We start from the raw sequence: 26,372 nt of genomic DNA, 5'->3' as shown, positions 1-26,372 counted from the left end.
ACAAAGAATCATTGCAGAAGCATTTCACAATCATTATCAATAGTGCTGCACTAATATTCGTTGAGTGTAATCATTCCGTTTGGTAGTCACTATATGCCAGTGCAGTCTGGTGATATTATTAGCCTTATCTTACAGATAATTAAACTGACGTTAATGAGAGTTGAGCTACTTTTCCAAAACCCTACAGTTTATAAGTGGTACACCCAAATAAGCCAGATGTTTTGACAAACTATCTATAAAGACATTCTCTAAAGGAAGTAGATTTCCAAAATATGTTAAGCAATAGAAGCATCATTTAAATAAGCTTATGGCTGCCAAGAAGAACTAACCTAAAAATAACACTGATTTGGTTGAAGTTTGCTTAAAATGTTTTATTTCTTAGGAGAACGATATAGACAGTCTTTGAAAACCCTTTAAGATGGAAAAATCAGTTATAAAGTAACTGTGACAATCTTCTGTTTAAAGGCATTTGGCAAGCAAGAATTTTGCCTGATATGGAAAAACTTTTAATTTTTGAATTAGAGATCAAAGTCAGCATAGTTTGTCTTTAAGATTAGCTTCAACTTAAGCCAAGGAGCTTGAGGTTTTGTGATCTGGAAAAGCCAGAAGTGATGCAGAACCAAGGGAAGAGAGAAATCTGGGCAATCGAGGTTGGTTCATCAGGTTACTGCAGGTTTGCATCCCCATGCCAATAAGCACATTCAACTGCGGAGGAACTTCTATGGGGAAGCAGCAGAAGACCCAAGAACTTGATCTCTAAAGCATATGCTTTGCAAAGAGCTCTTGAACCAAGACAGAAAGAACATGAAAGAGATATCCCTGTTCTACCTCTCAAAACATCGTCAAATGTCTCCAACCTCCTTCGAAAGTCTTTCAACATTCTTCCCCCAGAAAAGTATTCCTACGTCAAAGATTCTTTGAAGAGATAATTGGCAGGAATTATGAAGAGTAAAACTTGTTCGCAATATTAACATCCTAAATGAGTAAATAAAACTTGTAGCGGTCTCTCTCCTGCCTCACTTAATAGTCTTATAGAAAGATGCATACTAGCCAGGTAATCCCATTTGTAGATGGTTACATATGCTGTTTACTGATATTTCCCTCAAATTTGTACAAGAATATAACTAGATCTGCTGCATTGGTTGTGCACTGCACGATTCCAGGGAGCGCTATTCACATAGACCACAGGGAAATCCAGCTGGCCTGACTACAACCCCTTGGTCCCATCAGACACATGACACTGCAGCTTAGAAACCCCTTTTTCCAGTAGTATTCCTTGTTGAAGTGTTGTGGTTGTCTGTTTATATAAAAATGCCCTATCAACGCACCTCTGGATAGTAGGATTTATAAGAGTACTGATGTATACAGACATATATTTGGATGTTCTTCTAATTTTTACCCACTCATTACTGATTCATCTTTATTTTTGAGGTTTCATGACCAGATATTTAATTACTGTCAATCTTACATCTTGTAACATGGAGAATGCTCCCTACTCATTGCTCCTCACTCTTTCTTTTACTACCTTCTCTAAGGCTCATTGCCTGCAGGAGAAAGACCTAGATTTCCTCATAGAATAAGAAATATTTACACAAATTGCATATATTTCAGATATCCTATACCTCCAAAAACCTGAAATGTATTTCTGGTTTCAAATTTCCCACTCCTTGAGTATGATACACATAATTCTTACCTCTCCACATGATCAACAAGTTAGCCAAGGTATTTATATGTTATATTAGTGGGTAATTGCTGCAATAATGCTATATAAGCATTATATAGTATAAATCTCAGTGACCTACAACATTGATTTTTCTTACCCATGGGTCTGTGGGACAGGGAAGCAGTTCTGCTTCAGGCCATGGATCAGAGTCAGGTCTGCTCCACGTGTCTCTTCATTCTGGGACTGGTAGCTTCCCTGGGCATGTTCTTTTCACAGCAGAAGGCAGAAAAACAAGAAGGCAAACCAAACTAAAAAAGCACATTTAAAGGTTCTTATCTACCCAAGTTCATTGGCTAAAGCAAGTTGACAACAGTGGAGTGAAGAGGTACACTCTGCTCCAAAAGGGAGCTACTGTGACTTTCTACGGCAAAGGTGGTGTGATAATTCCATTACAGGCCGGGAGTGAAGGATAATCCAGTGTGAACTATAAGCCAATGTGATCAGTAATCCAATCCACACCATGTACGGAAATCTCAAGTCTATTCTCTGTCATTTACAGGAGTTGAAATTGATTGGACTGGATATTTCACACTTTGCTGCAGACCTGCCACTGAACCGATGTAAAAATCGTTACACAAACATCCTACCATGTAAGATTGTCAATAGTGCCGATCCTGCTCATGTCTTTCAAAGGCTGAAGGACTGTTATTGCAGATTAGTCAGTTTTTCTAATCTCTAGCCAGACCCAGTTGTGGTTTGGATCCTCAAGGCCATCTCTTCAATTGTATTGATCACATTTGTGTTTTGATGTCATTAGATCCTATTGTATGAGGAAGATTTAATTATTATGCTTTTAAATGAATTGTCTCTGAGCAGAAAAGACTGACCATTTGGCTCTTTGGAGATCAAAAACTCTTAGGGATAAGGTAATTTGTCCTCTTCTAAACTATTTTCAGTGAATTCATTGACAATGGAAGGAGGCAAATGGGAAGGGAGTGCAATGTGTTAAAATGCCTCCTCTTCCCTACTTCTGCCAGGTTCTGTTATTGCTTAGCATTTTGTCATAAAGGCAACATTCAATGAAAAAGTAATGTAAAGTACTTACAGGATGATTAAAATATATTCCAATATAGATTTAACTTTCCTCTTTGCTACACTCTAGGGGGAGCTGGGAGAGAGTGGAAAAGTGAAAGAGGAAGGCTGAAAAAGTTCCAGAAAGAGAACTTTCTCCTTAATAGAGTTTCTTGATAAACTTAGGTAGTATTATCATTAAAACACCTGACATCTATGCACATTTCAGAGTTTACTTTTCTCATTTGAACTCCATTTACAAAAAACCCATGCAACTCCACCTTCTCTTAGAGAAAAGTTTTCTCAAAGGTAGTGAATCCTCTGAATGTCCCTAAGTAAAATGGAAATCATGGATTTAGGCTACATTCTTTAGCCATCCACACAATCTACCAGGTATTTTCGTTCCTGCAAATATTCTTCACAATACCCCACAAAACCTGGAGACAGTTCTTCCAAGGATAGGGGAGTTAGTGGGGAGAAAATGGTGATTGAGAGATATTTGCATTTTTTTTTAGATAAGAAACTAAGATTGAGGTATGGCTAAAATATCAAGCTAAAATAAACTTTATATTCCTACTCTATCACTGACTATATTGACTTGATAGGAGTAGAAAGGTTCAAAACAATTCTTTCTTCCACTCTGATTTTTAATATCTCTTTTCTTCTTCTCTACAGACGACTTTAGCCGAGTGAGATTAGTCTCCATGAATGAAGAGGAAGGTGCTGACTACATTAATGCCAACTACATCCCCGTAAGTGAAAAAATAAAAAATACACAAATAGACAGCCGAATTCTAGCCCAGCCAGAGGAAGACTATTAGGGCTACAGGGATGCGTCCAACAGTTAAAAAGAGAGCCATTCTCCACCCAGCAATCCAGTTCTAAAGAACAGTTTCCATTATTCCATTTCAGAATAAAGAAAGGGGAGAAAAAAGCCCAGAGATTAGTAACGTTCAGGTTTCTTTGTAAAGGTCTAGTGAAAGTGAAAGTAAATAATTAAATACTAAAGATCAACTTTCTTGTGTTTAAATTTCCATGTTGGCAGTTAAACTCAAAGGGCTCCTTCTGAGCCCCTGTGCTCTTAAAATGTCTGTAAAGATAATGATGTTTATCATGAAAAGGTGTGGGTGTGACTTTATAAGCTTCCCGAAAACAATGCTTCAAATCATACAGCCCTATATGGTCAGTTCTTCTGTCTCTTTGATGAGAAAAGGAGAAAACATTACCTAGGTGTGTGATCCTTTGCCAGGTTTATCCCCAGTAAATTTGCAGTTTTTTCTTATTTGTCTGGAAGAGCATTTGGTGTTGACCCTGGCTCCTTAGGTGACAATTTTGTCACTTATCTTTCAGGGCTACAACTCACCCCAGGAGTATATTGCTACACAGGGACCACTGCCTGAAACCAGAAATGACTTTTGGAAGATGGTCCTACAACAGAAGTCTCAGATTATTGTCATGCTCACTCAGTGTAATGAGAAAAGGAGGGTAAGTGCCTAATGGGGTTGTCCTCACTTAGCAGCAAAACCTGCCCCAGCTGCTGCCACGGGTTGAGCGCTTACTCTGTACCACCAACTGCTCCACTCGCTTTATTTTTCTTCAGAGGCAAGTACTTTTGTTTTCACTAAATGAGCGCAGTCTATTTCTTCCCTGGCCTGTTTGTTTGAAAAGATTGTTCTTGTCCCCTCAGGTGAAATGTGACCATTACTGGCCATTCACAGAAGAACCCATAGCTTACGGAGACATCACTGTGGAGATGGTCTCGGAGGAAGAGCAGGACGACTGGGCCTGTAGACACTTCCGGATCAACTATGTAAGTCACAAAGCATAAGTTCGGATCTGTCCCCAAACTGAGGGATCCCCCCCAGGTGTCAGGAAACCAACCCACCATCATGTAAGACGCTCAGAGCACTTCAAGCTCTGCAACATTGCTTCCTTCTAGGAAAAAATCTCACTTTAATATACTTGTTTCCCATTTCATCCACCACGGTGTGGATGAAATGGTTGGTCTGGAGGGCCTGGGGAGATGGAATAAAAAGTCTGCATTGTTCCATCTCAGATTAGCCCAGGGCAGCAGAAGACACAGGATTATTGCTCACAAGGCACGATTGAGGAGGGAAGTATTCTCATTACTTATACTAACCATCTGTGAGTACAATTAGGATATATAAGGCACAATTACATTTTACATTAAACACTTAAACCATGATTTAGTAGTTTGGGTTTGTTTTGTTTGGCTTTTTTTTCTTATTTTGTTCTGGTTTAGTTTTTATTATTTCAAAGATACTTCTAGGCCTTGTTAATCATGGTTCCATATCTCTTAGTGAAATGCCTTTGATTTCTGATTGTTAGAATGTCAAAAAAAGGTCTACTTTTCCCATAAAGTTTGTTACCCTCTGATGACAAGCCTTTGAGCTCCTGCTGAATGTTTGTGTGCCAGGCTAGGTGAGGACAACGACATCAACTACAGTCACCCTGTTGTCTTCTTCACATAGGACAGTCCCAGAAAATGGCAGGGAAGTTTTGCTAGTATTCTCCACTTAAACATGCTCTATGTTGAGGACAAAGTTTAATAAGAAATTCCTCATTGAAATGTTCTCTGCTTAGAAACAGCCCTTCTTAACACTGTAGGTCAGGGGATGGAAACCGTGGCCTATGGACAAATTGACCACTGCCTGTTTTGCAAAGCCCGTGTGCTAAGAATAAGTTTTACATTTGTAAGTGGTTGAAAAAAATCAGAAGAAGAAGAATACTTCACATGAAATACCATATGGAAATTACATGAAATTCAAATTTCAGTGTCCGTAAATAATATTTTATTGAAAGACAGCCGTACATTTGTATACTTGTTGCCTCTGACTGCTTTTGTGCTACACCAAGCTTGAATAGTTGCAACAGAGACTGTGTGATGCATAAAACCTAAAATATTTAGTCTGCCCTTTACAGAAAATGTTTGCTGACTCTCAATGTAGACAATGAAAACAAAGGTTGTCTGCGTCAATACGATATAAGCACTCATTAACTAGCCAGTTATTGATATTTGCAAGAGTTAAATCACTTCTTAACCACTGGAAGTTGGCAATGGCTTTTGCTACCATGAGGATCTGGCAAATCCCAGGATGATTGTAACAGGCTGTGCTTCATGCTGTTCCATTTCTTTGAAATGCCCATCTCCTCCTGTTCCCTAAGCACATTCCTATTCAAATAGAGTTTCAGCTCAAATGTCACTTCTTTTGTTAAGCTTTCCCTAGTCTCAAGAGACCTTTATCCCTTGTCTCCTCTGCTCCGGTCTCATGCATATTGCTCCATCACAGTATGCCAGAAAGGGTTACAATTCTCTCTTCATGTCTGCCTCCCCGGAATGCTGTGAGTTTCAGAAGCAAGTACCCTATTTCAATAATCCTTAGAATCCCAACTCTTGTCCATTTAATAATCTTTGTGGAATGAATAAATCAGTGAGTGAATGAATGATTTCAAAAATAATAAAGCACTGGACTTTCCATCAGAGATAATATTTGACAAATGAATGCCATTTGAACTATGCTTTCTTTCTTGGCTATTTCAGCTGGAAAGCCAATGCAAACTGCTAGAACAAATGTTTCCCTGGGTTTGCATTTAGAAGAAAAAAGTTGCAGAGAAATGAATAAGGTCTGTTCCCACATCTGTTACCTTGACAAGGAAGAGTCATACAGCTCGTTGTATGGTCAATGCTGTGCTTTCTTGTCCTTGGTCCTAAACAATGACCTATCTTTCAACGACAATCATGTGAAGGGCTTGAAATATAGGAATAAAGCGTTGAATAATAATGTTTTCTGGTAAAGTGTTTATACAGTAGTTAGAAGCATTTGGTCCCAGAGTGCCACCTTTTGGCCATAAACATACAGAATCTAAATTTCAATCTTCCTGGATGAAGGTTAAATTGCCAAAGAACATTGTGCTGTGCCAATGAATACATTGTTTTATTTGTTTCATTTTGTATATATTCTTCTTTATTCCTTCCATATTAATATGTGGAAAATTTCAGAGTACACCAGATAAAATTACAAAAATGAAGAAATCAGGGTAAGAGAAATTTTGGAATGGCTCAGTAAGATGTAACAAGAAGGGTTTTCTCACTTAAGAAGAAGGAAGGAAAATGGCCGTAACACCCAATTTGTCACTTTCCAGTACTTGAAACTTGGCATGAATTGAGTAACAACTGGAGGCTAAAAGCCAGCAAAACTTGTTTGTTCCCATGGATGTGTACCTTGCTATTCAGGTGACAGGGATCACCCTGATATGTAGACCTCTGCTTTGCAGCTCAAGCAAGACTAATGACAATGTTTCCTTTTTTTGAACCACCTTGCATATTTTAGCTAGATATATTTTTAGATCACCTGTATTAGAATATATATATATATATATCCTACAATGTACAAGTCTTTGTGCTAAGTCTGCAACCAGCATTTGAAAAGAATCAGCATTTTCATGAACTTTTCTGGGCAACCAAATTTATCTAGTGATTGAATATCCTTAAATCCTCATGATGTTGAGTAATTGAGTCATTCTACACAGTTTATTATGCTTGGGTTACCTTCTTGCCATACTCCCCGAAGACAGCATTGAGGGTAACCAGCATATTTGCAGACTTTGTGTTCTATATATATGTCTAAGAAACATCCCTGAACACAATGAGGGAGGCACTGCCCACAGCTGGGGATGTACGGCCTTAGGTGTCAAGGGGACAGTGGGTCTGTGAAGTACTGACTTGTGTTTATACTTATACAAATCTTGTATATTTATTTATGCATTTTATTTGTACATTTATTTATATTTATATAAATTTTACTCTGCCCAAGACCACTGACTCTTTGCATTTCATTTCTCTTTAATACCTGACCCTCCACTTTAGCCCCAAACTCATAGCCAGGCCAACTCTCCCAAATTATGATCTAGAATTCCACCTCCTGAGTGGATTCTAGGCTCTTCACGAGTTTGAGGGGTGGGGGATGAATTCGATTTTCATCTAACCTGAGGCCTGGGTTTAGGATATTTCTGAGAGTTGATAACAAGCTCAGAATAAATCTTTATGCTTATAAATTAATAGGGACTGAAAAAAAGTGAATCTTGAAGGGTCCACATCCTCACTGATATTTACTCAGTTCAGAGAGAACAGCGATATGTTTGATGGATGAGATAGCATGAATAGAATAAATATACAAATGTACCCACTTACTAGGATTCCCAGAACCAACCACATAAACGCTCGGAGCCAGACATGAGCTAGGGTGATCATCAGATGGTGTTGGTGATGATGACAATATCTAACAGGCACCATCCTTTACAAACATGATCACACTTAATCCCCACAACAACCCTGTTTTTAGGTTATGTTATACTATAACACCTAAAAAGACCCTTTTTAGAAATAAGAAAACTGGTGTTCAGCAATTTATCTTGGATCAAGTCCCCTAGTATCAGAGCCCAAGACAGGGATTGCCATATAGTTGACTTTTGAAGGTACAAGAGAAGCAGGATGGGACAGGACAGGAAGAAGCCACCCACGGCTGTGGGTTCAGCTGAAGTCCAGCCTCAGCTGGGTCCCATGGAGAGCGCTGGGGCATGAATGGCACCATAGAGTTAGTAGCCCACGAGGCAGTTAGTGGAGGACAACTATGAGGAGAAGGGCGCAGCTCTATGCTGTTAGCAGCAGCTGGGAGAGGGGTGCACCAGCCTGGCAAAGTGGACCCAAGGCGGGCACCAACAGCACCTTCCACAGCGTTTAATTCATTGCCCAAAGCTGATGCCATTGCTAAATGGCACAGCCAGGATGCAAACCTGATCTGCTTAAGCTCTTATCTCTACACAGGCACGGATTAGCCTATTTATCCTACTATTTGAAGCTTTATACAATTAGTATTTTTTTTTCAGGGCCTGCTTTGTGCAGACACAGTGCTCAGAGCTAGAAAGGGAAGTATATCAACCAGGAGTGGGATGTGGCTTTACCTTCTTAGACCATTAACTTGTGAGCTGCAGGGGAGGCCTGAGCCATCCTGACAGCGGACAGAGAGATTAATACTTGTTTTGGCTTTTTCTCCTAAAGGCTGATGAGATGCAGGATGTGATGCATTTTAACTACACGGCATGGCCTGACCATGGTGTGCCCACAGCGAATGCTGCCGAAAGCATCCTGCAGTTTGTACACGTGGTCCGACAGCAAGCCATGAAGAACAAAGGCCCCATGATCGTGCACTGCAGGTAACCTCATCAAATGCATTTGTGGTTAAGCACCATGGGCTTTGTTTTATAGAGAAAACAGCCCACCATTCCATAAACCCCTGATCAGATTGAATTAATTAATAATGAAATGAGTTACGAATTTTTAAAAATATATAATTAACTGATGTCTTACTCCATACATGATTTATTTACAATGACTCTCTTATATCCTATAACCTATGAGATAAATGTTGTTATTTCCATTTTCAGATGAAAAAATGGAAGAGTAGAGAGGTGAAGGCATTCACACAACTAGAACGTGGAGGAGTTAGGATTCAAACCCAGGCACACCTGTCTCGCAAGGCCAAGCTGTTAAGCACTATGTGATATTGTCTTATCCTATTAAGGATTCTGAGTGGTTTATAACATGGCTAAATACAAGGTTAAATTAAAAATACCTCATCACAGGGGCCAGCCAGGTGATGTAGTGGTTTAAATTCACATGCTCTGCTTCAGCAGCCCAGGGTTCACAGGTTTGAATCCTGGGCAGGAACCTAGCACCACTGATCAAGCCATGCTGTGGTGGCGTCCCACCTAAAATAGAGGAAGATTGGCACAGATGTTAGCTCAGCATCAATATTCCTCAAGCAAAAAGAGGAAGATTGGCAGCACGTGTTAGCTCAGAGCCTCTCTTCCTCATCAAAAAGAAAAGCTAATCACAGCCCAGAATAATATAAATAGACATCAAAGCAAGAGGAGAGAAAGGAGAAATGAATATATTCAGTTCAATAACATATTTGCTCTCTTTGCTCTTCAAGATTGTCTCTAAATTTCCTGGCAGCTAAAATGAAAGAGGCTATATGATCTATTGTATTAGCAAAAATCAAGGACTATGCTGATTCTTTATGGTAAGAGTTATCTTTGAATTTAAGCTTTCTTTCCTACCAAGTGAACAAAACTCCATCAAGATCCATGTGTGACATAATATTGGAAACTTTTTATGCAACCTCAAAAGAGTAGGGGATATAAACATACTCCCTCTCTGTATATCAGAGATAGAAGAGAGATAAAGATGTTACAGGAGGCATTGGCAGCCTCGTCAATTTGAGCAAATAAATCTATAATCCCGGAGCTAGCACTTTGTCCTTTGTGAAGTAGAGTGGCTGGTGAGTGTGTGTGTGTGTGTCTTTGTGAGAGACAGAGACAGAGAGAGACAGATCTGTCTCCCTGGAAAGAAAAATCCTTCCTCAGCTAACAAGTGTCTGATTAAGGAGGATATCCTTGCTGTCAGTCCACCTTAGGCATTCACAAATTAAAAGCTTTGCTTCACCAGATGGAATTTTCTAGTCTCAAAATAGATCTTTCCAAGAGGAGAAAATAAAGCTGCTCACCCACGGGGTTAAACTCAGTTTCTTTTCACAGCAGGTAGCAGGTACAGTTCTGGATGTGACTGTGCAGGTGTTCACCCAGAGGCAAAACATTTTATCTGAGAAGATAAGTCCTAGGAGGAAAAAGCTGACTAGCAGAAAGAGTGAACTGGGGCTCTGAACTCAAATCTTCTAGTTGTATTTCTCTCCCAGCAAATTCCACCTGTAAATTGGTTCTGACTTTGTCTTTCTTATAATTTCATGATAATTCAGAGTTTGGAACCATTTGGCACTTCAGTTTCTGAGTGATTGGAAGAAAAGAAGAGCTGACTTTAACCTGTAGAACTGGGGACTGGGGTGGGCCATCGGTCAGCGCATGCCCCCTTCTCTCTATGCTCTGAGCACTGGGATTTGGGGACTGGAAGAGACTGGGTCTAAATATTTCATTTGATTTTGAGGCAACTATCTAAAAGACCCCTGGGAAATTGAAGCAGGCCCAGAACCCACTAGAAGGTCAGATGTGCTGTAAGGAAGGTCTGAGATGGTGACCTGAACCTAGGGTTGAAGGCACTCAAATCTCTATGGTCCCAGAGCGAGAGCTAGAGTATGGGCATCTCAGCTAGACTTTCCAGCTGGATGTGAGGGCTTAACTCTGAGGCTACCCAGGAAATGGGGAATTATTTATGCGTCTCAGCTCCCTGAGGGCAGAAACCCACTGTCTAGAGGGCTCTGTATGGAATCATTACTTTCCTCAAGAAGCAGGGAGCCTGAGGCCAGGGAGGGTCTCGCCAAGGCAGTGTAGACCCATACCTCTTTAAGGGAGGGAGCGGGTGCCAACGGAAATAGAGAGTCTGTGTAAAGGTTAATTAAAGGAGATATTTGATAATCAAAGTGAGCTACTCGAGTCCTGGGAAACAATCCAACAACATATTCTGAGGAACTGCTCCAAGGTCTACAGATCTGAGTGTAGTTTTTATACTTTTTAACAAAGCAGTGTATGTGCAGAAAAGGGCTTACACATCTAATAGTCACATACTTAAACAACGTAAACGAGAACTTTTTGGTTATACATCAAACAAGGCTTGTAATTTTGGTGTAATCTAGGTGTGGAGGGAGGCAAGGACCAGGGTCATTACTTTTCCCCTCAATCTCTAAAAAATGCAGCCGCAAAATGTGGGAGCAAGGTACCTGCTGTGTTTTCCTGCTGCGGATCTGTCCAGCTGGCGTCTTCGGTCATGAGGTGTGGGGTTGCAGAGTCATTCTAACACGGGCTTATGATGGCCTGCACGCCTGCACGGCTGCTCCACAGCACAGCATGGATTTCGGTACTGACTTTAAGCTGATGCAGCTTGCTTGCTACATTCACCTGTTAGACCAGAGAGAGCAGTCCCAGCTTCATTCACACAGTGATAGTCAGAAATGTGATGTTAGAAGACAAACCAACCACAATTGCATACTTAAAAATCAGTTAAGTAGAAAACATTGTCAGGACCAGCCTAGGTGGCCTAGTGGTTAAGCTCGGCACACTCCACCTCAGTGGCCAGGTTTCCGTTCCCAGGCACAGACCTACACTACTCATCTGTCAGTGGCTGTGCTGTGGTGGTGCTTCACGTACAAAATGGAGAAAGATTGGCAGTGGATGTTAGCTCAGAGTAAATCTTCCTCAGTAAAAAAAAGACAAAAAACAAGAAAATATTGCCAGGAGTTCAGTCTTCCTTTTTTTTCAGTGCTACTTGTAGTTGTTTTGTAATCACCAATTTCTTTTCTTTTTTTTTTTTTTTTAAAGATTTTTTATTTTTTTCCTTTTTTCTCCCCAAAGCCCCCCGGTACATAGTTGTATATTCTTGGTTGTGGGTCCTTCTAGTTGTGGCATGTGGGACGCTGCCTCAGCGTGGTTTGATGAGCAGTGCCATGTCCGCGCCCAGGATTCGAACCAACGAAACACTGGGCCGCCTGCAGCGGAGCGCGCGAACTTAACCACTCGGCCACAGGGCCAGCCCCTCACCAATTTATTTTCAACAGCATAGAAGCACCGTCTGAGTTATGTGCTATCTGAACACTCTTTTGCAGTGCTGGAGTTGGACGGACAGGAACGTTCATTGCCCTGGACAGGCTCTTGCAGCACATTCGGGATCATGAGTTTGTTGACATCTTAGGGCTGGTGTCAGAAATGAGGTCATACCGGATGTCTATGGTACAGACAGAGGTAGGAACGTAATCAATATATACTTTTAAATTTGCCCTTGACTGAAAAACTTACCATTATTCAATCTCATGCTTCAAAACAATTATCTTGAATTTTTTTTGCATCTGCCCTTTCTAGTTTCTTATTGTGAACTTTCAAACTGTTTCAAAGTATAAAAAAAATAGATAGTATCCCCTAGAAATTCATTTGTTGTATAATGCTTGTACTTCTGTTGGCATCATAAACCCTTTAGTAATCCAGACTACCTGGAGGTATCCGTAATAGAATAAAACCTCTTTGAACAGACTGAGAGTTCAGTGAAGGTAACAGCCAATCTGGGTGAATGCCACCAAATGGAGACTGTGGAACTGATGTGATTTAATTTATATTTAAAATGCTAGACTTGATTCAATGTTTGTCATTAGTTTGTCCTCCATGTGACTCTCTGTCCCAATTCACTTTTGATGATGATATGGGTTGGATTTATGCCTTCTGTACCCGTTATGATATCAAGGATTTCCAGCTCCCCATCTGCTGTCAGTTCCCTTGATCTAAAGGAATGGATTTTTCATTGTAACAACACGGGAGCATCCCTAGAAATACCCAGCAGTGTTATGTGCTTCCTCTTCCTCCTCTTCACCAAAGTCCTCTCCTCCCTTGAAGCCGTGGAATGTATTTAGGCTGGAGAGGCAGCCCCAGGCAGGTGCCAGCAGACAGCATCACACTCCTTGGAGCAGCAGTGGCCATGCACCCGTTTGGGCCCCCAAACCTAAGCACAATAAATAGTGTCTTCATAATGCCAGTCACCCAGCCGTCGTCACGACTTATTAGCTTCAGGTGTACGATAATGCCTTTTCTCAAGGAGTGTGTGTGGGAGGAACGCTTGCAGAGTAGAACACAACCTGCCCTGACCTCTTAGCAAATATCCTAGAGATTAAAGGTGGCCTTGGTTTTCCTTATGCTTTTCCTTTCAAACACCACTAGATGTCAGTATAGCTCAAAAAGCCTGGAGTAATGGCCGCCGTCTCTTAACACTTCCGGTTTCTCCTTTTCCAGCCTTTCTACTTTTCTCTCCTGCCTTCCCATGCCCATCTGACCCAGGCTTGGCACAGCGCTTCCCATGTGTTTAATTCTGAGCTCTGGCAGATCATACCACTTCGGAAGGAGTAACTCATTCACATTCAGATGTCTCATGGATAATGAGGGTGCAAGTCATGTATTTGTGTCCTCTCTTCCCGGAGCTCACATCCCAGTCCTGTTGCCTTCTAATTTATTACTGTGGAGACATGAGCATTACCTTGTTATCATAAATTTAAAATGTCCTGGTTTCCCAGAGAAGCCCACTACCTAGTGATTAAACAATACTTTATGAATTGGTCCATATTTTTGGCTTTCGCTTCTATAAATTTACACCCCAAGATGTGATTAAAACTCGCCATTATGTATATTAATCCCCAAGCTTCAAAGGGGCAGCCTTATTGTAAGTATTTTGGATTCCATGAATTGTCTGCCTCATTGACTTAATTTATACCTTTTATAACTTTATAGACTTTGATTATAGCCTGTTTGCTTTTGTTCCCAACTACAAAATCTTAATCCCTTTTTAAAAACTACCTTCACATGGCCGACCCTCCATCCAATTTTCAGCACCATTATCTTTCCTCAGGTGTGGTAGTTACGTGAAACTGGAGCAGCCACCATGTGCCTTTCTGCAAAGCTGAGCAAATGTTTTCTCCCTAACTTTCCTGCTCCACATTTTGGTTGTTTGACTTTGTTTATGGCGGTTATGGCATTTTAGGTCGACATCTCCAGGGAAACAGTCTTTTTTAAGTACGATATCCCTTCCCTGAACCCTCATGGGAAAAGTCAAAGTCAGCAGAAGAGGCGGAGGTCACCATGAGTTAGTTATTTTTCCAACTGTTCCGGCTTCACTCTTGAGTTCCCTCAGGATTTTGCTGTGGATGCTCTCAGGTTCAAGTTATTTATTTATGTCTGTTTTGTTAGTTATGTCTGGAACATCTTGTCCATTTACCTTTGTTTTTCCTCCTTCCTGTGTTTTTCGTGGTTCAACCTGTATTTTGAAGGTTAGGATTTTCCTAACATCCTCCTTGAGACTGTTCACACCCCAGTCCTGCTGCCTTCTAGTTTACTGACGTTATTAAGTAAGGAGCAGAGGAAAAAATTATTTTCTTCAACTTTGTCATCCCAGAGTATCCCTTTGACATTAATCATTTTCAAATGGCCAGAATGATTCTCCAGCTGATTTCTGACTATGTATATATATAAACCACCTGTGTATTGTGTACCAGATTGCCTCCCATAGCTGGTTTCTAATTGTCCCACCTCCTCTAGACTGCCCATCACCTTGATTCAACCACCCCACCCCAATCTAAAAGTAGCAGGAGTAACTAATTAAATTGGCCCTGTCCTCAGATGCACATTTCAGGTCACTGCAACATGCTGCATGGGCTGTATTTTGATATGCCCTCCTCCCCTTTCTCACCTGACCAGACACACTGCATGGGCCTCTGCACAAGAGCAGCAAGGGGTACTTAGAAAGAGAGTAGGGGTCATCAGGTCAGACCCTACAAGAAGGCCTGGATCCCAGCATGACACACACAACTCGCTCTACCTCTCAAAGCTCTCATTCCTCATCTGTAAAATGAGAATGACAATGTTCATGAACTGTTGTAAAGTATACATGATGTGACATGATATAATCTAAATATGTGCTATAAAACTGTAAAGTGCTACATATGGATGGTGTTTGCCTCCCTTGAGCTCTCGTCTATTTTTATCAAATGTTTTGTTTGATTTTTTCTAATAGGCTTCCCTGGAGGTCCCTTAGGGTTTTGCTTTGAGCAGCCTGTCCGCCTGATCCGCAGCTTAGATTTCTCAGGAACACTCAGGGATGTGTTCATAAATAGTCTTTTATTTACTTTTCCTGTGGTCTAGCTACTTTTTCTTTTTTGGACACAAAGTTTGTCCACTGAGTAGTTATGGGATGAGAAACCAGGCAGTTTCTGGCCTTATCTATGCCCAGTGCTTGACACACCAGAAATGATGGAGCGATGGGTGATCATGAAAAGGAGTAGCTCAGTTATTGATGTGACACCATCACAAGATAGGGAAATATATTTTCTCCAGCTTCTTAAAAATAATACAGGTTAGGCTAAGAGATGAACCCAGGGAAGTCTGAAGTACAGTAGTCCCCCCTTATCCATGGGGGATACGTTCCAAGACCCCCATTGGATGCCTGAAACCATGGATGGTACTGAACCCTATATATACTATGCTTTTCCCTGTACATACATATTGGAGGTACAACAGCAAAACTAGCACAAATTTCTTTTTTCTTTTTCACAATTTCTCGGAGTATTTATTCTTACCATGGATCTTAGCAACCTCAGCATGTGATTTGTTTTCTTTCCTTACTAAGTTGAGAACCTTCACCTTTTCCCTTAAAGGAAGCGTTTTTTACAGCTTCTCTTTTTCATATCCGAATTGCTGGCATCACTACTCTTGTGCTTTGGGGCCATTATTAAGTAAAATAAGGGTTACTTGAACACAAGTGCTGTGACACTGTGACAGTCGATCTGATAACCTATTAGACAGTTATTACCTGAGTAACATGCAAGTAGCATGCACAGTGTGGATCCGCTAGAAGGGATGATTCACGTCCAGGGTGGGATGGAGCTGGATGGCACAAGATTTCATCACACTACTCAGAATGGTGTGCAATTTAAACCTTATAAATTGTTTATTTCTAGAATTTTCCATTTAATATTTTTGGGCTTTGGTTGACTGTGGGTAAATGAAACTGCAGAAAGTGAAACCAAGGATGAGGGGGGACTTCTATATTTAACCTCATCCTTTACGTAAAGTTGCCATATAAAAAGCTCCTTGAAATTCTGTGTCTACCTTAACTGGTTCTTATTTAATGGTTATTTCTAATGGTATTACCTATAAAGAAATTCTGGGAAATAAAGAAAATTACCTTGATCTCATGGCACAAAGACAGTTACTCTCAATATTTTGGCATATCTCATCTCAGCCTTCATTCAAGGACAGCCACGCATTGCTTAATGATGGGGATACGTTCTGAGAAATGCGTTGTTAGGCGATTTCATAGTTGTGTGAACATCAGAGAGTGTACTGAAGGGGAACAAAGTTCGCCACTCCAAAATATGTCTCTTTAATGTGAGGATTATTTTAGACTGATTATTTTTAGGAAACAAAAGACTCAGAATGTTTTTCTTGTTTCTTCTCCCTGAACTGCCTAAAAGAATTCAAATTTTAAAAATCCTGTCTCAGGAAGCAAGCTATCACCTTAGCATAACATGAACTAGGTGGTAGACGGTGGGGGGATGGTGGTGCACTGGGGGTGCGGGGGGAGCCTCTGTGTTCTTCTGTTTCTGTGTAACCAAACAAACACTTGTTTTCCAAATGTTTGCTCCTTTGCGCCCACCTGTGAATTGTCTTCCTTCCCTTTGAAGTCCCTGACTCCCACACCCCTAACATCTTTTTTCGTCTTTAGCTGAGGATGGTATTTAAGGTGAGGGCTTCAGCCATTTTGGTGGGCTTCTCCCATGTATACATGTTATTAAACTTTTGTTTCTTTTTCTTCTGTTTATCTGTCTCATGTCAATTTAATCCTTAGACAAGCCAGAAGAACCTAAAATAGTAGAGGAAAATTTCTTCCGCCAGTGTAGTACTTACACAAACCTGGATGGTATGGCCTGCTACACACCTCAGCTACGTGGTGCTAATCTTATGTGACCACTGTCATATATGCGGTCCATCATTGACTAAAATGTCCTTATGAGGCACATGATGGTATAAATTTACACAGTTATGCTTGTATGCTATATAAACCATGTTAATTTTACATTATGATTTTTCACTTCACAGTTTACTATGTGAATCATCTCAAATAGCCTAAAACTCTATAAATCTCATTTTAAAACTCAATGTTTCATTACAGATATGCCGTTGCTTACTTAAACCATTCTCCTTTGTATGGGACATTAAATTGGATTCTTTTCCACTTTTTTTTTTTTACTGATATCTGTGTCCACAATGCTATTTATTAGCACTTTATTAATTATACCTCCACTAACAATAGATAAAAATGACTGCTTCAACAAACTCAAGTCATCATTGAATGGTACATTTTTTGTTTAGCTTTTCTCACTTCATGGATGAAAAACAATTGTTTTAATTTACATTTTTGATTACTGGGCCATTTTTTGATATGTTTTAATATTTCCTCAGTTTGCTTCAAAAAAAATTTAATAAGCACAAACTAAGTGCTAGGTATTAAGAATAAAAAGACATAATCCCTGCCTTTAAGAAATATTTCATCTAGTGGTTGGTGTATTTTATTCATCAATTTAAGCATGGAGGTTACTGATTTGGACGAATTTTAAGCAAAAATAAAGATATTAATGTTTCATCATGATTCCAGAAACTATTTTTGTGTCCCATTTTCTGGTTTTCCCTTTATTCGTTTTACTTTTTTTTTTTTTTTACATACAGTAGCTTGAAATATTTATTTGTAATTTAATTCCATCATTTTGAAATTTAGAAAGTCCTTCTTTAAGGAATTACATTAAGAATCAGAGAGGAATTAATTTATACTTTCTTCTATATTTTTATGGCTTAATTTATTAAAATTCCTGGAATTTATTTTGGCGTTTTATGAGGTGATGCATTTTCTTTTCCAAAACAGCCTCATAATTTGTTGATTGAATATTCATTGCCTTTAGCATTGAGTAGTGATTGTCTAAGCTCTATTATTAATCAAAATATTTTTACTGTTGATTCTTTTACATTTTCTAGCTATAAAATTATGCCTTATAAATAATGAAAATTGCTTCTTTTGACATCAGATCATGGTATTTAATTCTGCCACAGTATTAAAATATTATATCTTTTCAGGTTTTTTTTTTTTGCAGAAAATTATCTTGCTCTGAAACATGTTTTTGTCTTTTCTTCCAGGAGCAGTACATTTTTATCCATCAGTGTGTGCAACTGATGTGGATGAAGAAGAAGCAGCAGTTCTGCATCAGTGATGTCATCTATGAGAACGTTAGCAAGTCCTAGCTCAGAATCTGGAGCAGTAAGTAGGGAAGAGTCCATCATGAGTGCTCTGTCTTAGAACAATGGAAGGGGACATGATAGGATACAACAAAAGGCAGCACCAGCAGTCATACGTTTTGACTCTGACTCCACAGAGGTGGTCACAGGGAGGTAGGGAGAGAGAAATACCGTAGTAGATCTTAGAGCTTCAGTGCACCTTCGTTGATGGGTGTGACATGCAGAAGCTTTGGCAACTCATGATGATTTGACCTCCAATCCCTCCGCCCTGAACTTTAATTTACTCTGATATTGTATCTGTGCCTGAGATACCAGGATACTACCATCCAATGCTATTTATCTAGATATTCTGTGCAAATACTTTATTGATTACAGTGGTCATGCAAGAGGTTACAAAGAAAACATGAACTAGAGTGGAGACCACAAAGAAGAAAAACAATATTGACAATAGTCTCAGGATAGCAGAGTCTAGAAATGCCTTGACCTCATCCGTTATGTGAGCACTTACTTGAGAGCTCCGTGAAAATACTGGTAACATATTCAATGCCTTGTGCTCAAATTTGGACTAGGAAATCAGATTTTGGAGGTGTAAGTAATTGTGGCTGAAGTAGCAAGTAATCTGCCAATTCAACTCAGTAAACAGAATGTGGAATGGGGGGACGACTGAAGAGAGGGGAGAGGACAGGGACAGGGGTGCCTTGTGGGAGAAATATAGAAGGATAAGTAGCATATGGACTGGTGGATAGCAGGATAGGATTAACATTGTACCTGTGCAGCCATCAAGAGATAGCTAAAAAGAACAAGGTGGCAGGAAGGATAAAGAATGAGGAAACACAGAGAGAGGCAAATTTGCCAGTAGAGGGAAAGACATTCAGATCCACAGAAAGGAGGCACAGATAGACCCATGTCCACATGGGCTGTGGAGCTGAGTGTAATGAAGGCTAGTGGGGGAGTTAGAGGAATCTCTGTACCTCAGCCACAGAGCTGCTGATGGGCGGCTTTGCTCCCCGAAGCTGCTTACTGTGTCTCTCTCTCTCTTGTTCACAGGACAGGACATGATGTGTACCCATCCTCCCTTGCTTCCAGAGTTTTTGGGGGGCCTTGCTAGCCATTTTGCTAAAAGGAGCCCCTGCTTTGTAGTATGTGGCCAAGGAGATAATTTATCTCATAGAAGCACCGGGAAGACTTAGCCTTAAAGAGCCTACAGTGTCTTTTGGACTCTTTCACTTCTGGACATCTAATAACGGACCCAATTCAACCAAACACCAGAAAGGTCCAGATGCTCAGCAAAGGGCAGGAAGCACAGCACTTCCGAAGAGTTTCATTGGCCCTTTGCTGGTTGGGCTGAGTTTTTGTTGTTGTTGTTTTAAGTGCAATACTTTTTTTATGTGTGTGATTTTATCAGAAAGTTGAATTGTTTTCTGCCCACATGATTGACCAAGTCCCTAGCCCAGGAAGGAACAGGCATTGTTCGTATCAAATTATACCTCATTGTTAAAAAGAGGCATGGCCACACATGAAGAAATGGGAATTTTACTTTAAGGAAATTGAATCCGCGATATCTGTACACCCAACATTAAGCTGCTGGATCAGGAGCGGGGAGGGTGGGTGAGGGAAGAGAGAGGGGTCCTACCCACAGATCAACTGCATCTCTTTTCCAAACATGAAAAGCTGTAATTCAGCTTCAAAGTGGAGTAGAAAAAATATTTGTCTTAATTGTTCTAGTTCTTGATGGTTTTCTTCCTTATTAACAGTAAAGTGTTTCTTCCTTGGCCCTCTTGGACTAATGCCACTGTCCAGGTTCTTTTTCAACAAACCAGATCTGGTTTGGAAGAGTTTGAAGTCCGACTCTTTAGACTCCGTTGCTGTCTGAGCAATCTTGGTGCCTAACTTTGCATTCCTTTTTCTGTTGACTCACCTCCACGTAAAAGCTATTTCTTTGAGAACTATAGGCTATGAAAACGCACTTTCTTTCCCCCAAAGAGCTGGGAATTTACGAAATTATGGCAATGAACTGCAGCATGCTAGGACAATTATTTGGCTGCTTTTTTTTGTAATATTGTCAAGCGTCTCTATGGATTCCGACAGAGATTTGTTTGTTTTCTTTTCTTTTTGGTTGTCAGTTTCATTTTAACCAGTGTAACTAGTAACATTTTATTCTTTGGATTTTGTATAATTACAGTACATGATTGTGTATTGTGATATGAATACTGTCAAACGGACATTGATGGCATCGTGAAGCCTGTTACTTTGTGTCACTTCCTGAGAAATAAGAGGTGATGGTATGGATATACAAAGGAAAACATTTTGCGTTGAGAGTAAACACAAGCTGGCTGCTTCACTGTGGCATTGTGGCTGTCGTGGCCCTTCCTATGTGAGCTTCCAGGGCCTCTGCTCCTCCTGTGTGTCTGATCATTGCTCCTTGCCCTGGCTTGCCTCCACTGCTGATCGTCTTCATGAAGCCGGGTACATAGGATCGCTTTAATATTTTATCAGTGACCTTGTGATGGTGAAGGATGCCAGGTAACAGCTCTGCACCCCACCGTCTCTTGCCACTGAGAAGGGCTGGCCGCAGCAGACCCTGGCACAGTTCTTTGCAAGACCTGGCCAGCGAGGCCCAGGTTCACCTTGCAGGGGGAATGGCAGAGGATGTCCATACCCTGCAGGTTAACAGCTTGGGCTCCCCGGGGATTGTCAGTTTGGACTCACCTCCCTTCCTCCCGTTCTCGCCTCCCTGCTGCCTCCTCCGTCCTCTCACTGCCACCCCTTTATTTCCCTTCTTGGATGTGTTAATAACATATCACGCCATTCTCAGGAACACACATGGCTAAAGAAATGTGGCAAATGTGTATGTGAATTCTTAGATTTTCACACTTGGACAGGTCAGGAGTGAAATGTGCAACTGTGGATGAGCCGATAAGATGCGTGGTGTGCTGGAATGCATTTCCAGGTTTCGCAGGCTGGAACATTACTTCCCTGAAACTTAAAGCACTTCATACATATTTGATGTTTTTCTTGAGCACCCCTTCAAGGTAGGGATCAAGTGATACCAGATCAATTTTCCCAAAAGAGAAGATGAAGTATTCAGAGTTTAGACCGGAGACTCACAGTTCAGACCACAGAAAGGTCACACTAAAGCACTTTACCAGATCATTCCTTCAGGGGTCTCTACAGCTGTCACTCTGCTCACTGGTGCACTGGTGCCCCTCAGTTTGTAGAGCTTATGGTGGGAAAAGCATCAATCTGTCAGAAGACCTGGGTTTTAGTCTCAACAGATGACTAGAGCTTATCTCTTGAGTCTCAGTTAATACAGTGTAGAATGACCTACGAACAGCTCTATATTTTGCAGGAATAAGGAGTATCAGGTACAATAATTCACTCAAAAGTGCTTTGTATCTTTTTCTTTCACGTATCCCAAAGCTGCTCTAACCAGTTTAATTTCCACCCCATGACTCAACTTTAAGCATTCAGAGGGGAACGTGCCAGGGCCTCTGTATTATTAATTAGGGTTTTTTTTTTTTTTTAATCATCTGAGTAGTGCAATGTACTGAACACAGAGGCATTAGCACATGCAGTTCCCAACAGCCTGCATAGTGCATAGAAAGAACGGAAGACTTTGGAATTACAAACTATTTAACTTTGAGTGTTACTGAGAGCAAATTCCTTGGCTGCAAAAGTCAATTTCTGAAGTTAATTCAGAAACTACCATTAGGGTATAATTTATAAATTTAAGAGTTAATACCAATATATCTACTAGTACACATTATATGATTTTATTTAACTTGAAAAGGAAAGAAAGTGGAGGATGACAACTTTTTTTTGGACAGCATTCTAATTCAGGGTTTACAATTCTCCACTACAAAGTCAACTTTGCCCCCCAAATTTAAAATTAGAAAAGTCAGTAAGATTTTTTTAACCTCTTAGAAAATCCATTTAATGTCTTATAAAACCTTTTTCAGATTTTATAATATCTCTCCTTTTCTTAAGCTGTCTCTGCCCCACAAAAGGTGATCCATCTCTCAAAGAAGGCTATGGTGTCAACATGCAAAGCAGGGGCCAGAGGCTTTGCATCCAAATTTTTTGCGGACCATATGAGAGCTGCTTGCTAGAGGACTGGCCCTTAGCCAAGGAGTTAAAATTACTGAATTCAATTTCTAAGAGCCAAAATCCTTCCTGCTTTCTAGCAAGGAGGTCTTCCTTTCCACCTCGGGAAATGTCTGATGTAATGTGCTTCAAATTATCTGGCTCGTTTCCTAGCTCACAGATCTCTAGCCTGGTCCTTGGCACAAGCTCAGAGTCCAGAGGCCATGCCCAGGACTGAATATAACATCCACTTTGGCCAAAGGAGTTATAAAGCAACAAAAACATAAGACATGCAAAAACCGCAGACTTCTACCCCCAGTTTTTAACAGCCCCATTTGGATGCATGGAAAGGAAACTTAAGCCATGACGTCTCTGACACCTGGCCTTCCAGAACAGCAGGATTTTTGTTCTCAGTTTCAGCTGATGCTTATCACAAGGCCTGGTCCTGATGGGTCACTTGACCAAAGAGTGTATAGTATCGGAGTATAATGTGGTGCTCTGGGAGTTGTATTTGAAGAGGGACATTAACAAATTGAAGGTTGTCCAAGGCAGGTCACAACAGCCCATAGTAACAAGACCTGGGAAAAGTGGGGCTGTTAAGTCTGAAGGAAGGGAAGAGTCATTCATTCATTCAATCATTCATTCAACAAAATGTTTGCTTATTTAATCATGCTGAACGAATGATGACTCCATCTACCAATGAAAGATTTCTTCACCACTTGCAGTATGCTAATTATTATAAGCACAAATGGTGCCATATGCTGATTTTTTTAAAAGTTATGGAATCACAGTTTAGTTGTTGTTGTTGGAAGAACCAAGAAAACATTAGTCAAGTCTTTTTCAACATTTTCCACTTATATATGCCAAAGCTTTGTCAATACATTTCCTGAAATATCTACCAGTCAAGAAAATGGTCTTATGCTTTTTTCCCAATGGCTCATTGAACAGAAACAGCAGGTTATTATTGTTTTTGTTACTCATCAGCCATCACAGATCCTGACGTTCTCTCTCTTCGCTGATGAGAATCACCAAGCTAGCCTACTCTCCTACTCAAAACAGGACTCTCCTTAACCATACCCCTGGCAGATGGTGAACTCTTTTCTACTCAACACCTCCAGGATGCAGAATTGCCACCTCACAAGGCAGCCCATCCCTTCACTTCTCAGAAAGCATTTCCTTCTTTTGTTTACACATCTAAGTACTTTACTAACATTAAGAAAGTATGAGTCTATACCTCTCATGGATATAGGCTTGAAGCCCAATCTACTTCCCTATTTTGGTAAAAGGGCAGGCACTGCATGCACGCTACTGCCCAGAGCTGCTCTGAAGAGATGCCTGGTTTCAAACCTTTCGACTTGAGAAATAATAAATTTCTAACACCCTAAGAAAATTACTTATTCAACATCACACGCCAGGCACTGTGGAAGGGGTGGGGCTATGAAGATGGATGAGCCAAGGTCCCTGCTTCAAGTTTACATCCTAGTAGGGGAAGCCAGAGGTGAAACCAAGGGCAAGAAAGTATTACAGATGCCGTGACAGAAACACATAAAGCATCCAAGGTAGGCCCAAGAGAAGGGCAGGTGATTTTTTTCTGGAAGGGTCAGAAATGACAATACTGCCACATTAAAGTATTAGAGACTATGGAGCCACATTAAAGAATATTAATGATGTGTGCTCATTCCTGCATCCAGCAAACATTAATAAAACACCCACAGCATCAGTCACCGGGACCCATATGGTGACCAAACCTCCAACCCTGCCTTCTGAAGCTTTCCTTCCTGGCTGACTCCAAAGGGACAATTTAATTCCAGGCCTCACAGACATCTACAGCTCATGGGTTCCTCAGCAGAATCCAGTGGATTTACTGGTACTGCAGATGTAACAGAGCATTATCTGGGTTACATCTCCCGGCCACTTGCAGCTGGTTCTGTCCAAAGGAAGGTAGCTGGAAGTAGTAGACTCCACTCCCTGGCCCCTGGCCCCTGAAAATCACCCAGAAGCAACCTTCTCTGTCTCTCTCTCTCTATCTCCAGATAGAGATGGTGGTGCCAAAAAGATGGAAGGAGCCTGGGTCCCTGAATCACCACCTGGGGGAGGATTACCTTCCTGCATTGGCCCATGATGTGATAAGGGAATAAATTTCTAGTGTGTTGACACAGAGATTTTGTATTGTCAGCTACAGCAGTCAATCTTCCCTCAACTAACATGGCTGCACAAGGATAACCTTTTACAACCACCTTTGGTCTCAGTACGGTGGGAGTTTTTCAGGGCAGTGGTGTGTGACTGCCCAATAAAATTCCCAGAAGACAGGTTAAAGATGAAACAGAGCAGAGCAAGGTTAACGCACGATGCAAACGAGGGCTAAGGGAAAGCCCACAGAACAAGGATGGTTCTTGTAATAAATAAACTTCTCTATGGAAATATATGCATTCTTATCCAGAAGAAGATTTCCTCCAAGTTAGATCTCTCCTCTTTTTTGGTTGTCCCTTTCCAAACGCCATTACAAGACCATTACTCAGCCATTTTTAGCCTTATGTGAGGCTACTGGCTCTGAATCAGAGTCCAGGGTTCCTATGAACAATAGGCCCCACAGTGGTTTCACATCAATCAAAGCCCAAATGTACAGGAGGCCATGAGGCTTGGAATGTGGCACAATGCTGAGCAAGCCAGGCCGTTGCTTTGTATGCCATGGTGAGTTCCAGGGCAGTGGCCAGGAGTTCAAAGCCAGCTAACACAAAATAGTTTTCTTCAGTTCAAAGAACACCAAAAAGTCCAATGGGCTGTTTCAACTAGGCAAGGTTAACTGTGACCACTACTGCCTTTACAACACAAAACAGAATGGTCTTTGAAGGGTTTAAAACCCAAACTAGATGACATCTTCCCTTAACCAGCGACCTTGGGAAGCAGTCGCCATAGGGCCCAGCGGTACAGCAGATTGGAGCAGCTTAGAACAAGAGAGTGTGGATGGAGGGAGACTTGAGCTAAGACTCTGCACCTCACTGTGACTCAGTTGTCTCATCTGTGAAATAACACAGTGATGGTGGCCTTCTCAAAGGGCTTCAAGAAGATAAAGAAGGTCACGTGTGTAAGGCGCTGAAAGCAATAACAGTCGATTACATGGCTCCGGGGTACAAGCAAAGCTCCCACATCTCCAAGGGCCATCTTGGAACTCTTGAATAAATTTGATAAGAGCTTCTGAAGCTGCTACCTGAGCTGGGCTGGCTCAGTTTCCCCAGGGTGACACCTGAAATGCATCGCCCCTGCCAAGTCACAGGCCTCAGAATATAAAGGAGGTGCAGCCTGTGACCCAATGTGGACTCTTGTGTCACAGGCATGTGGTGCCTAAGCAGGAGCTGAGCCCCTAGATTGGAATCCTGGAGTGCCCGGGCCTGGCTTTCCACTCTGATTCTCTACTACCAAGTGCATCCGCAGTGTGTGTGCTTTGTGTCCAGCTGCATCACTCGCACTGGAGGGCTCCCCAGCAAAACAGTGCCAGGGCCTGATTCACATCGGGAAAATGTCTGCAATTGTGCAGGCAATCTGTACAAATCTGTTGCGCTAAAACTAAGTCTGAAAAGCTGGCTATTTCTTCTAAAGCAAAGAAGCCAATTTGTACAAATGGTAATACGTAAGCACACAGGGGTAGAGTTAAGAACAGAGGCTTGGAGCGAGCAGGCGCCCCTGGTGCACACCCCTCAGCCCTCTGTGA

General features: G+C 41.1%; 1 protein-coding gene across 1 annotated transcript in view; it reads left to right on the top strand.

Annotated features, from left to right (window-relative positions):
• Window positions 1-20,978, top strand: part of PTPRO (protein tyrosine phosphatase receptor type O) — a 226,687-nt gene extending 205,709 nt beyond the window's left edge. The window contains exons 20-27 of the mRNA XM_046654656.1: window positions 2,223-2,313; window positions 3,410-3,486; window positions 4,085-4,219; window positions 4,422-4,544; window positions 8,814-8,968; window positions 12,367-12,502; window positions 18,482-18,602; window positions 19,628-20,978. Of these exons, the coding sequence (XP_046510612.1) occupies window positions 2,223-2,313; window positions 3,410-3,486; window positions 4,085-4,219; window positions 4,422-4,544; window positions 8,814-8,968; window positions 12,367-12,502; window positions 18,482-18,586 (822 nt within the window). The 3' untranslated portion in view covers window positions 18,587-18,602; window positions 19,628-20,978. The remainder of the gene's footprint in view (window positions 1-2,222; window positions 2,314-3,409; window positions 3,487-4,084; window positions 4,220-4,421; window positions 4,545-8,813; window positions 8,969-12,366; window positions 12,503-18,481; window positions 18,603-19,627) is intronic.
• The last annotated feature ends 5,394 nt before the right edge of the window (window positions 20,979-26,372 follow it).

Source organism: Equus quagga, chromosome 1 (genome assembly GCF_021613505.1).
Source record: "Equus quagga isolate Etosha38 chromosome 1, UCLA_HA_Equagga_1.0, whole genome shotgun sequence".
Taxonomy (NCBI): Eukaryota; Metazoa; Chordata; class Mammalia; order Perissodactyla; family Equidae; genus Equus; species Equus quagga.
Note: the sequence above shows the minus strand (reverse complement) of the source record. Positions and strands in the feature narration are given on the sequence as shown.